The 12,714-nt window shown below is 41.9% G+C and overlaps 1 protein-coding gene across 2 annotated transcripts in view; it reads right to left on the bottom strand.

Annotated features, from left to right (window-relative positions):
* Positions 1 to 3,082, bottom strand: part of cntn1a (contactin 1a) — a 73,857-nt gene extending 70,775 nt beyond the window's left edge. The window contains exon 1 of one of the 2 annotated variants that reach the window (XM_080474901.1): positions 2,957 to 3,082. Coding sequence is in view for 1 of the 2 variants with exons in the window: in XM_080474900.1 (XP_080331026.1) it covers positions 2,720 to 2,747 (28 nt within the window). In the remaining variant the exon portion in view is untranslated. Of the gene's footprint in view, positions 1 to 2,719; positions 2,776 to 2,956 lie in introns of those variants that run through there. The other variant, XM_080474900.1, reaches the window with a different exon arrangement.
* Positions 3,083 to 12,714: the final 9,632 nt, after the last annotated feature.

Genomic DNA, 12,714 nt, shown 5'->3' with positions numbered 1-12,714 from the left:
CCTCAATCTCACATGGCACGACTCCAAGGTTCTGCTGGTTGTCTTAATGAGGACAGTGTGATTAAAAGGAGGCAGAAGATCAAATAACAACCAAACAACTGCGCTCAATAAAAACACAACACTCCTCATGCGTTTGACAAATCATCATTAAAAAGTTTGCCGCCTGCTGAGAAAAAGAGACTTTCTCCCCTTCCTTCTCATGTCCTTAAGTTACTTGCAGAGTGGAATAAAGTAATAAGAAGAGTAAATAATAAGGCTAAAGACAGACAGACTTTAGCCCGTCCACCATGCAGCATGACAGAAGTGTACGACTGAAGCTCCAAACCAAAGCTGGTGTAAGTGCAGGCTCATGCAGAGCCGTTTGACTGTGACACAAATGGAGGCTGGGGCTGTTCTGTGACGCCGAAATGCACCAAAGAAGAGCAACATCTTGCAGGGTGCTGCGTTACGTAAAGAAATAAGATCCTTTTCGTGTGAGCCAGTGTGGCCCTGCAGCCAATCGTGTCAGCTGGCAGAGAGCGACTTTATTTTATTTATATATATATTTTTTTATAAAATCCAATCTTTTATATTCAAACACAATTGTGCCGGGCAGAGCAACGCAGAGAGGATAAAACGCAGAGATGCTACCTCGCACGCGGTGTGTTAGCCTACTTCTGGGCATGGGGAAATTCATTCACTTAGCATGAAGGAAAAAAGGGGGGTCTGTCCTCAGGGTGCACACAGGACTGCACAGGATGCATTAGCAGCAGTCGAGCTTACAAGATTCATAAAGTGCTCCACCAGACAGACGGCCTGGAATCCCTCTGACATTTTTTGCGCCACATTACAGTTTGGATTCAGTCAGGATTGAGCATACAGGGAGGAATCTCCCACCTGCACTGAGAAGGCAAAAACGAAAAATTCAAATGTCGAGATGAAGAGCATCCGAAGGTGTCTCAGAAATACAGTATCCAAAAACACCCCCACTTCATATCGAAAACACCATATTAGTCAGAAAAATAAACAGAAATTCAAAACCTTGAATTTCCCCCAGCTTGCCTTATGTACGTGTCAAAGTGTCCTTGAGCAAGAGACTGAAACCCAAATGGCGGCCAAAGGTGCTTGGATGCACCCTGGATGGAAGACGTCACCCTTCTGTGAGTGACTGAGTAAATGTGGAAAGACTTATATAGTGAAATATAATATACAAGTAGAGCTCATTTATCAGCCAAATGAATATTTGATGTTCATGATTGCATGAAAGATCACAACAGCATGTTCATCATTATGTAATGGGAAGTGGCTAAAGTGGGAGGTGGCCAAGATGGGTTTTTTTCACAGAGCTCCACTCATCCAAACATCATTTACCAGCATAAACAACAAATCTCTGCTCTCTTGAAACGTCAGCCCAATACTGCGATAAACACCGCAATGTCAATCCACCACTGACGTTAGGAGGTCAAACACATTTTACAATCAATGAGCCCGTGCAGATGCTGAACACACACCCATCCATCTTCGACAGTATATGGCTTCCTCTCACGTAGAGTCTGGGGCTGCTGGAGTCAATCCCAGCTGACGACGAGTGAAAGGAGACGAGTCGGACGCCTACGTGAAATGTTAAGGCAACAAATGTCTTACATAACATGCATTTCTTTAGACAATCGTAGGGAGTTAGAGTACCCAGAGGAGAACACATACATGTCAAGGGAGAATGCCAGAAAACCACACATAAAAGCCTGGATGGTAATCTCTCCACCACCACAATGCAGATTTACTTTCTGCTTTACGCAATTCACCCCATAGTCAGCCAGAGCTCATCTCAGCTCTAGACAGCCGGTCACCAGTACACCACAGTGCAAATGCAACCTCAAATGCATGCTCATAGAGTGTGGGAATAAATTTAAGGTGCCAGGGCAACACTTGCCTAGAGGTCATGTTAAACCTACAAACTTTGCTATGAGGTGACTATGCCACAGAAATTGCAGTTCCACAATCCGGGAACAATAACAGGACACATTTGGGATATTTGTCATTTCTTTATCACGGTCCATATATTACACAAGTAACTTGAGGACATCCTTCAAGTGTCTGAATCTCCCGTCGGTGAACGACAGACGGACAAATCCCACCCTTCATCATGCTGACAGTGGCATCTCTGTGGGAACCTCTGCAAGTTTTCTTTACCTGACTTTGGGGTCGACATGTAGAAGGATGGGTTTTGTATCCATAGAAGCCTCGTGCGGCGAATCAGGACGCGCCCATGACAGCCTCTCCTCTCTCTCAGCACCTCACATCCTCTCAGAATAACCCTGCAGTGGCCCATTACTAAGCATTTACACTCAATCTGACAGCAAAGATGACAGAGCCGAACCTTCTGCTTCAGTCCACTCTGACACGCGCTTCAGTTCCAGCCCACATCGAAGTGTTTCTCCTGATCTCCTGGATGTATCGGAGCACTTTCAATCATCGGCATGTCGGCGCTATCGGGATATGGCTTCTGGCGGCTGGTAATTAATCGCGACTTCACTGCTTCTGAGCAGGCGTCCTCTCCCATCCCTTAAAATAAGGCATCTTCCCTGTGCATCGCCGGTGTTTTTGGGAGGTGAGTAAGTGCATGTCAGGATGTGCAGCGGATCATGTAACGGCGTCCTCGCCACCACGCCACGGCTGTTTGCAGCAAACACAAGATCTCCCTGCATCTACCGACCAGATCTCATCAAATCATGCTAAATACCTCTTCTCGGTACCCACACCTCTGACATTTCTGCAATGCGGATGGCTCTGCATTCGCTGCTTCCCACCCGCGCACGTTGTAAACAACACTGAATATCCCCAGCTGTCAAAAAAATAATTATAATAATAATAATAAACGAAAAGAAAAAAGAAAAAAAAAAAAAAAACAGCGCCGGGCTCCTCCAGAAAATAACCTGATAAAACTGTCCGTTTCCTGTGAGAGTCGGCGGGTCCTTACCGTCCGTATCGGGCAGCCGCGTCCGTCCGTCCGTCTGCGTGTCCTTCACGATGCTGCGCGTACCTCTGCTCAGCAGCAGCGCGTGGCCGGCCGGGCGCACGAGAGCAGGCACAGACTGACTGACGGAGCCGCGGTCCTGTCCCCGAGGAGAGGAGAGAGGAGAGGAGAGGAGAGAGGAGAGGTGGGGGCTCCTTCCTCCCTCCAGAGCTCCGCCACAGCTTCCCACTTATTTACAATCTATACCTTTTATTTATTTATTTATTTATTTAAAAGGAAAAGATCCAATAAAATCACTTCACAGGCCCCAAATTACACAGTTTTTCCAAACAATTTCACAAAGGTGTGCATGGTCCGACAATGTAATATTCAAAGTGTATTTCACTAAATCCAGCCTGAGTCCTGAATTTCAGCCAGTCTAAAAGTCCCTCTAGTGAGCTCTACTGAGAACAGGCTGTTTCTGTGTTGGTCCATACTGACTCACCACCCCCCTCAGGAAGAAGATGCTATATGCTAATATTTTTCACTAAAAACACCATCAACCAAAGCAGCTGTTGCCAGGAGAAAAAAATGGAGCCCCCTCACAATATTTGAGGGCAGAGCTCGTGTACCTGTGGGAAGGCCAAAGAGAGTATTCATTACCAGAGGGAGTGGTTATTTCACCAGTTGATGTCATGAAGGGAAAATCTCTAAATCGCTTGTATGAGCACACTTTCACTAAAAAGTGGGAGAGGTGAGTGAAGGAGATGGCAGACCTTCACTTTTGGGGCCTCGTCCACAGGCTCAGACACATAATAAGGTTGGGAAACCATTATAAAGGGAATAATATGGGACCTTTTAGAGTTTAAATTGTCTTCAATACTTAATATCAAAGTATGAAAGGGGCCTCGTGCAGAACAACAAAGCCAATGTTTAATTTTTTCACAAAACATTATCTGATATATTTAGAAAAACAGAGCAATTTATTAAAAAAAAATTATAATTATCTCATAATTCTGAGATAATCTCATAAATTCAGAAAAACATAACCGATTATTTTTTTCAGAAAATCATTATCTCATAAATTCAGAAAAATGAAGCCGAATTTCTTTTTAGGATTAATTTTTTCTCATAATTATGAGATAATTGTCAATTCAAAAAAGTCCATTTTTATTTTTTCATGTGAATGCAATACGCTTCCGTACCTCCATGACTATTTCGCGCTCCATAAAATTCCTTTTCTTCATCTTTTCTGCCAGGATTTAGCGTCAAATGCCGGCAATCAACAAGCTGATTGAGATGCAAAAATATTGATGAGTCACTTTGCATTGACCATTTATGGTAAAAAGTGGGCGTGTTGAGGGCGGGATCTGAATTGCACAACTTTACAGGTGGACTGTGACCTATAAAAGAAAGTGCGTGCAGAAAAGTGCGTATGCATGGTTTTACTGATCCAAATTTTTTGGGGGGGGGCGCACGCCATTTTCAGCTTTTGGGCGCACGTACATTTTTAGTAGCAATCCTACGCAATGTTTTATAAATGAGGACCCTGATCAGTAATTGAAATCATGACCTTCTCTCTGAAACAAGATCACTGCACCACCATGCAACACTTCACACTTTTCCCTTTGATTTTAATTACGCAAAAACTGCAAGACAATTTGATTTCATTTTAATCTAGAAGCCCAAAGTACCGGTCACCAATTCAGTGAACAGATTCTTCCAAAGCTTATTCTGTTTTGAAGGTTTTGAATGACAAACCCACAACCACCCCCATTGAGAGGTTAGTTGTCACCTCAGGGAGTTGGTTCAAAGAAAAAAAATAATCATAACATTGTTTGAAGACTGATTCCCGATCAGTCAGACATCATAGCGTGCTTACTGCAAGCGAAAAACAGCCACCTGGAAAAAAACCAAATGTATGCAATTCCCTAATATTAAGAATGTAAATACAAACAGTGAAAACAGTAACAATAAACTCAAACTGGGGCAGTTAACCACCAATCTCACATCCACTTTGTGTGACCCCACTCTCTGCTAAGCGATTATCCTTTTGTCCATATTACATGTTTCACTCTTTAATTTGTCGTTTCTAGGTCTCTGAACTATTTAGCCAGCTTAACATGATTATATAACACACAAATGGCCCTTTTTTCTAAAAATAAAACCAAAATAAGTTGAATGAAAGAAATTATGATGCAATGTGTACTTTTGTTTTTTGCAAACAACTGCACAACAATTTGGCTTTAGATTAAAGACTTGATGAAACCATGAAGGTGACAACAACTGGTATATTACCGGCAATATTTGAAAGTAGTCAGTCTTGTTTGTCTTGCTGTATTCATGCAGCGGAGAAACTGGCATAGTTACCAGCTGGGAAATTCCCATTTCACAGGACAATAACAAATAACCTAGTAATGTTTTTTGAAACTTATTCTTCATAACCTACAACGATTCATTAATAAATTTAAAAAAAAAAAGAAGTGTGTTTGTAAGAAATGTAATCATAGTTTCAGCCTCCAGGATTCATTCACAGAAATTAAATGGAAAAACTCCATCTGGGAAAAGGCTCCCCCTAAAGCTCTCTGGCACCCCAGCAGGAGAGGCTGTGAGACCCACTGGTGTTCAGCTCTCTCAATATAGCATTAACGATATATGTAGCATTAACATTATACACTACTGGGCAAAACTTTTACGACATCAGAATTGTTCATTTTAATGTCTCATTTTCTGTCTATACGTTCGACCCACCCCACTTTGACATACATCAACCAAGAGGCGATTAAAATGAAAAATTGGAGGTACAATGTGTGTTCACACAAGATTTAAGCATATATACAGTAAAGCCATTGTTTTTATGCCTTTAATATATCCAAACATCCTTATAACCTTTGCTCTGAATCTTTGCGGTTACAAACATTAGGTCTATTTTGGTGAAGTGGCAATGCTGTCCTGATATGAACCTATGAGAAGACGACAAAACAAGCAGAAAATACGTATTTTTTTTAAGTACAGCAAGTTAACTGTTACCATGGCAACTGGTTAAGCTGGTTAAAAGCGGGATCAGAGCTTCAGCTACCCCCTATTGTTGGGGGCTGGGCATTTGTTTTCAATATTGACCTTGTTGTACATGTATACAGTGATAAACACTGTTGACTTAACACGGGTGAATAAGGCCAACATAACGTTTGTTCTCTTGTCATAGCTGGTACAAACTAGAACCACGGAAAAACAAAACATGAAATAATTACAAGTTTTACAACAGGTAAATGAGGAAGAACTTCATCATTCTTCAAGTGTGCTAGAGGTTCAGAAGATTACTTTTGATGAGACAAATTATAAATGAGGCCCCTTTCAGCAGCACTGGTTGATTAATTGGTTGATAGACATTAAAAATGTGGTCAAAACTGCTATTTGACAGATCTTCAGATGACACCTTGAGCAAGTAGAGAACCTCTAAGCTTAACCAACTAGTTAAGAGAATTTATGTGAAAACTGACTTTTATCTGCTTAGAATTTCATGAAATCTTGTGTAAAATAGCAATTTTCACCTCAAATCTGCAGGTTTGTTTTTTTAAGTGAAAGAATAATGAACATTTTGCATCTGCACTACACCTGCACCATTTGGTATACTTACTGAAAATGTGCTGTCATGTAAGACCACCCCTCATATAAAATTATATCCTATTGGATTAAATTTCACTCCGGTGTGTGTGATTCATTAAACTCGGACCTGATCACCACAAATTGGATCGGCCGAATGCGTTCTCAAGGTAAATGGCGATAACATCGTTTGCCTCATGGTATCGGACAGACACTGCACAGTAACACCGTTTTCACAAGTAACTCGACGTGGCAGCAATCTGAAGTCTGAGAAAACAAACCTGGATGCTGTTGAACTCTGGCAACACTTGCCATAGCAACTGGACCAGAAATCATCTCTGATGCACTCGGCGATGCGTCATCGCTGGCGTGGTGAGAAAAAGCAAACCGTGTTAATCAATTTAACAAAATCTGATGGAATTGTGTAGATGCAGGAAGTTTGACACCACAAACTTTTCATTTCATATTTGTGCATTAATAATGGATATTATTTTAATGCATCTGTAGACGTTAGGGTTCTTGATCTATTGGTGTCCATGTTGATTGGTGCCCAGTTCAGTTAATTACACACCAGTTTGAAAACAGTAGGAAAATGTGTTATAGTTTTACAAGGCTTGATAACTCTGTCCCTATATATATATATACGCACACACACACACACACACACACACACACACACACACACACACACACACACACACACACACACACACACACACACACACACACACACACACACACACACACACACACACACACACGAGATATTCAAACAGAATCCACCAACAATGGACTGTTGCCTGGATTTGCAGCCCTGGAACACATTATAGTTTCAACCCTACTCATTGAGAGTAGGAGTGGCTGAGAATCAGCCAGTCATTGAGCCGACATGAGATTAAAAAGATCATAGAGAACAACAAGCCTATTAAACTGCATAGCGGGTTGTTTTTAATTTCTCCAACGTTCCCCTCTCCTGTACTTTGTAATATTACGCACACTGAACCAGGCTGAGAGTCGTGTAGAAATGCTTTCGGCTCACCTTCCTCCTTACGGACTGTTTTATATTTAACCCCATGGCTTGGTGGGATTAACCTCTCCGCACCTTCGCCTGCAATCAGTTTGTCCTCAGTGCTGCTCGGGCCAACCTCACACACCTGCTGCCTATTACCCATCAGCTGAGCTCTTCCTCCCCGCCAGCGATGGCCTCTTGTCAGTCTGCTCTGCGATGCCTCGGCTCTCGTGCTGCTCCTGCTCTGTGTGATTGATTGTAGTGAGACCGGTCTGGCTTGTCTGCCTGTCCGAGCCGACTTTCTTGTAATGACGTTATAAAATATAGGCCCATAAAGACTCCTTTTGACCTTTGACCTCTGTCTCAGTGGGCTCTGGAGTCATCAATCCTGCATGATTCTCACACATTTCAACCAAAATACATTTGAAAAGGTGTAAAATATCAAACATTACATCACATAAGTATACCCTGATGCACGTGCAGTTAACCCATCATACCCATGTCATTTATTTACATTCATCTTTATTTTGTATTATATACAAAATAAATATATAAATATATGTGTACTCAGCGGCTAAATCAATCTCATAAAATTGTCCCATGAAACATTGTTTCCTGACATCTTTTTCCTGGAGTTCCACTGGATTGCTTCTAATGAAAGACTGCAGAGCCCTACTCCATTTTTGAACACACCTTGTAAACAATACAAATCCACAAGCATTCAAAGTAACACCATTGGGCAGTTTGACCCACCCCTGACCTGGCTCTAGATTATAGAGTCCCGGTATGTTAGTAAAGTTAGTGGACCCAAGTAAGAAAATGGTAGCATGATGACATTTGAATAAACATTTTGCTTAATGCAAAGAGGTATAAACACATGATTTTTTTTTAATGATGATTTTTTTAACAAAAGTTTAGCAAGTTAAGCATTTTAAATAATTGCACTGGGCTTCATCCATTAACTTCATTTTGCAAATGTATGGCTTTGGCATTAATGATGTAGCTTTCACTGCTGCACCACCGATGCAATCTCCAGTTAATAAATCAGACACATGAGCGACTTTCCATGGAAATCTCAATGTGTTCTTTGTAACTTTTAAACTTACCAATGTTGTTGGACCTTCTGGCAGGCTGGTTGGTGGCCTCAGAGCCGCCAACGCCTCCAGGCACCACATTCTGGGTTATAGCCACCGCTTTAAAAGATACAGAGATGAGGGTTGATTTTAAATTAAATGTCCCTATCTACTGCTTTGAGTACCATAGATTAGATTACACACTATTGTTTTGGGGATATTTTTGAGCTGCGTAACCTTTTTCTCCCATTCAGATAAACTGATATGCACATACACCCAGAGGAAATAGTCAACAAGAAGCGTGTGACAACAGCCTGAATATTAACTCTCTGGCTGTTTTTCATCATGGCGATATCAAAAGGCCACCTCCTCTAATTACAATGCCCATGTGTCGTCCAAACATGAGACCATCTCAATCCCCTGGGATTAGTCTTAAGTCTCAGATGTAAACACCAAACAGCAAATAATAATCTGTGATGGCAGAAGCCTATAAATAATGCAGGAATCTCTGAGCAAGTGCAGGGTGGAATTAATTGAAGGACTTAGCCTCTGTTGGGTAAATTCAGAGGAACATATCAAAGAAGATCTTTGGAGTGTGATCAGGAGCTGACTTTACATTGAGGTTGCAGCTTTATATCAAGGTGAATGTGGCTTCTTCTTCTTTTTTTTCCCAGAGAGAAAGGTTATTATTCAGAATTTTCATCAAACAAAGACATCATTTCATCTGAGATGAGAACTGTAGACAATAAAAAAAACACATTCTCTTTGACCAAAGAAAAAAAACGGGGTGGGGGGTGGGTGTGGGTGGGGGGTGGAGGGGGTGCAAGAAAAATCTGACACTCGACTGGAGGCACCGCGCCAAAAAGGATTTGGTAACTGAGGAAAAACATGATGTCCAAATAAAGCAGCATAATATCTCGCCCAGCAAGAAGATATTGTTGTGTGCGAGTGTTATCCAAGCTCTAAATGTATTCAAGCCTCAGACAAACACTTTTGTTCCTCTTTCAACGCTGCAGTGCAAATAGAGACGGATCCTGCTGGTGGAGAACACTGTTACAAGGTTGGTCTCTGGGGTGGATAAGAGGAAGAGCAAACACCCTGCTGTCTGGGGGGAAAGAATAGGTGGCTGTCATCTATCTGTTTGGCAGAGGAGGAGGAGGGGAGGAGGGGAGGAGGGACGTGAAGGATGCATGAGAGCGAAGGAGGGAGGGTAAATGTGATTTAGCCCCACTGATCTCCACAGGGCCTCACGCAAAGGTAACCCCCCCACCACTCACACACCCCTCATCCCGTATACACATGGGATGTAGAGGGGGGTGCATGTGGAAAAGGAATCGGGTGTGGAGAGATTACTGTCCTTGTGTGATCTTGATTTTTTTTAAAAAGAAAAGAAAGTGGGGTAAAGGTGTGGGGGGGAGGGGTTAATGCCAGATCGATAAAACAAAACCCTCTCACGTTTGCACTTTACTGCAATGAAAACTGCCCCCATATGAGCTCATTGCCCCCCCGAGGGAGAAAAATGGCTACTTGTTTCATACAAATGCTAAAAAAAAAAAAAAAAAAAAAAAAAAAAAAAATGCAGTTTGGGTCGAGGTCATTTCTCTCCTTCAGCGGCGATTTTCTATTTCAGACTGACGAAACCAACTCGTCAGGGCCCAGGTTACTCCGGGACGACAGATGCGTGTGAAAGTGTGTGTTTGTGTGCGCGTGCTGTCGAACCGTTCATCAGCCATATGGAAATGTCACAGAGTAATCATAAACAATTATCCTCCCCGGCTCTTGGAGCTTCAGAATAGGGCACATTTACATAAAGAGACACAAAAGGCTCTGCCACTTACATTGAAGGAACAGACGCCCTGAAGCTCAGCGCCCACTCAGAGCATTTCAGAAACTAAATGATGAGGTTTTTATAGCACCTGACTTTGATCGGTCTCTGAAAGAACACACCATTCACTTTTTCTGAGCAACTTAGTTGCGGATTCTTTGAGAAGACGCCATCAGAGCAACACCAGTCAATGATCCTTTATCTTCTCCAATGGAGGAAGGCTGTGGTTGGACATAAAATCAGCCGTAGATCAATTCAAACAGGCTTTCCGCCCCGGCAGTAAATCAAGGAGGCAGACACAGAGGACCTGGGAACGGGTAATGGATGTGATGGCGCACGTGCAGCGGACACAGGATGAACCCACGGCGGGTTGGACGAGATGATGGATGGAGGGAGGGTAGGTATGGGGGAGGAGGGGGAGGGGACCGCAGAAGGGTAATGGGGCAGCTGCTTGTTTGGTGGCAATGATCACCAATCGACAGACAAATAATGCGATTCGGCTGCCATGGAAATAGATTGCTCAGCCTCTCGGAGGAGGTAATTGAGTGCTCGGGATGTCAAAAGAAGGACAAAAAAAAAATTTCTGAGGATCTCAGACATTCACAATGTGGAGTGAACCTTCATATAATGATGCAATATGTTATTACCTAATGTATTTCTGGATACTGGGATTTGCATTGCTTATTTATGAATGCTCAAAATGCCTGATGGGATTTTGTTCACAGCTTGTATTGAGTTCAAAGAATATCCTTTTTTTTTTTATTCAGTTTTTATGCCTGTTGCTTTCATTCAGTCATCTCTATGAGAGTCTGAAATCACTAGGTGGCAGTAAAGTCAAAAGACAGAATCAGACAAGCACAAAACGACTGAAAATTGAGGTGGATGACTGAGTCCTGCTGCTGAAGGTTAGAAGGTCTTTGGGGTCACTGCTGCTCAGACTGAGTCATTCATGTTGACATCGCTTCAGCCAGTTGCAGTGGTCTCTTTTTTGAAATTCTCCACGTGTCCTGTCCTTGTTGAAGAAAAAAAAAGAAAAAAAAAACAACAACCTCCATCTCGATACATAAACATTCTATTTAAAAGTTTGAACAATTTTACACAGCATTCCAAAACAGCTTGAACTGGGAAGAAGAATTTAGTGCATCGCCATGAACAGAAGGCAAAATTACCTTGCCAGAGGGAGAAAAAGTAGCTCCAAGACTTCCTTTGCTTTCTGACACCATTGCAGTGTGATAATGCAGCAGATGGCACGCTGCTTGCTCGCTATTACTCTGACAATATGGCCGTAATGGAAGTGGAAGTGCCACAAGTGAACGCCAAAAAAAAATAAATAAATGAGGCCCAACTGTCGTGTTCTGTGAGGTCGTCATATAGGAGCCTCACCCCCGAGGAGAGGCTGAGGCAGGTGTAGGAATCCAGAGTCACAGATTCCAGCTTCCTCCCACTGTTTATATCTGAGGCCATTTGTGAGAGGCTGGAGTATTTTGGTATAGTAAGTATTGTTCTATTCTATTTAACTTTGAAGTTGCCCCAGGTCAAAATTCCTTCAGCTGTGTTCAACCTAAATAATTTACTGTTCTGAACTTTAAATGTTATATTTATGCAGTTTTTAATACAAGGCATATTTGTTTCTATAGCACCATTCAGACACAAGGCAATTCATAGAGCTTTACGAAGAAATAAAAGAAAAACATTAAAGTAGGGGCAATGAAAACTCTTAATCTTATGCAATTAAGAAACGCATAAAAAGTAGAATAAAACAAAGTTAAAGCTTTATTAGGATAGAAGTGATCAAATTTGTAAAAGCTATAGATTCGAGGAACGCCTGATCAAATAACAATGTTTTAATGTCCGATTTGAAAGAGGTGTGTCAGCAGTCCTTAGAGGTCTGGATGGTTCATATTCTACCAGTAAATCTGAGATGTATTTAGACTTGAGACCCTTCAAAGCTTTATAGAGAAGAAGCAGGATTTTGAAGTGGATCCTTTGACACACAGGCAGGTAGTGTAAAGTGCTCCACCCTCTTTGTATTGGTGAGGACATGCAGTACACAATCATCACAATAATCTAGCCTATTCAATATTAAATGCATTAACAAGTTTTTTCTGAACCTTGTTTGGTCAGAAATCAATTAATATTTTGTGATTTGCGATATTTTTCAGACGGCCGTGAGCTGATTGTTATCGTCCTAATGTGGTTTGTTGAATTTGAGGTCTGAGTCCTTTATGAAATCCAGATCCGATACGGACAGAACTACCCATTCTACTTCAAA

Source organism: Lipophrys pholis (genome assembly GCF_963383615.2).
Source record: "Lipophrys pholis genome assembly, chromosome: 11".
NCBI classification, from domain to species: domain Eukaryota; kingdom Metazoa; phylum Chordata; class Actinopteri; order Blenniiformes; family Blenniidae; genus Lipophrys; species Lipophrys pholis.
This window is presented reverse-complemented; position numbering and strand designations above follow the sequence as displayed.